This window comes from Arachis ipaensis, chromosome B06, assembly GCF_000816755.2.
Source record: "Arachis ipaensis cultivar K30076 chromosome B06, Araip1.1, whole genome shotgun sequence".
Lineage (NCBI taxonomy): Eukaryota > Viridiplantae > Streptophyta > Magnoliopsida > Fabales > Fabaceae > Arachis > Arachis ipaensis.
In genome coordinates this window covers 2,332,919-2,333,532 of record NC_029790.2, presented here as the reverse complement: position 1 = coordinate 2,333,532, position 614 = coordinate 2,332,919, and the positions used below count along the sequence as shown (strand labels likewise).

Here is a 614-nt window from a genome sequence, read left to right as displayed (position 1 = left end):
AATATTACTGTAATATTGCTAATGAGTTATAGTTCAAATGGCATAGACTCCCTATATTCAATTAAGAAGTCGCGAGTTCGAGTCACATATCTTTCTAAATTTTGGCAGTCTCAAATAAAAAAAAAATTACTGTAATGTTAATTTTCAAATTTTTTTCTTATATACATAATTATAGTAATTAAAAATCGTTAAATAGTTTAATATAATACTACTTATATTTTAGTTATTACTTTTAATTAAATATATCTTTATATAAATAGCCAATTAAATGGGTATGGTTCCTTATTATTAGGTAAAAGAAGACATCAACGTAATCAAACATGTAAAGAGCTTCTTCATAGGAGATCACCACCGTCCCCAACCAAAGCATGCCCTATCTGAAAACTCTGCCTCCAATCCCATTACAGAAGAAGCTCAATTATTATTGGATTCAGAAACAGCAACCCTCCCACAAAGCAAGCTTAAGGAGCCGGTCGTGGCAGAGGACGGTAGCCGAGCCGGATCGCCGGATGATGGCTCCAATCGGCTGAACTCAGCCGGGTTGGAGCTGCTTCCACCAGAATCAGCAGCTTCACTAGGTAAATAGATATATAATCTTAGATATAGTGCTTGTT

General features: G+C 34.9%; 1 protein-coding gene across 1 annotated transcript in view; it reads left to right on the top strand.

The window, feature by feature from the left end:
• LOC107645168 (basic helix-loop-helix protein A-like) overlaps positions 1 to 614 on the top strand; it is a 7,413-nt gene that overhangs the window by 2,878 nt on the left and 3,921 nt on the right. The window contains exon 6 of the mRNA XM_016349133.2: positions 293 to 578. Within this exon, the coding sequence (XP_016204619.1) occupies positions 293 to 578 (286 nt within the window). The remainder of the gene's footprint in view (positions 1 to 292; positions 579 to 614) is intronic.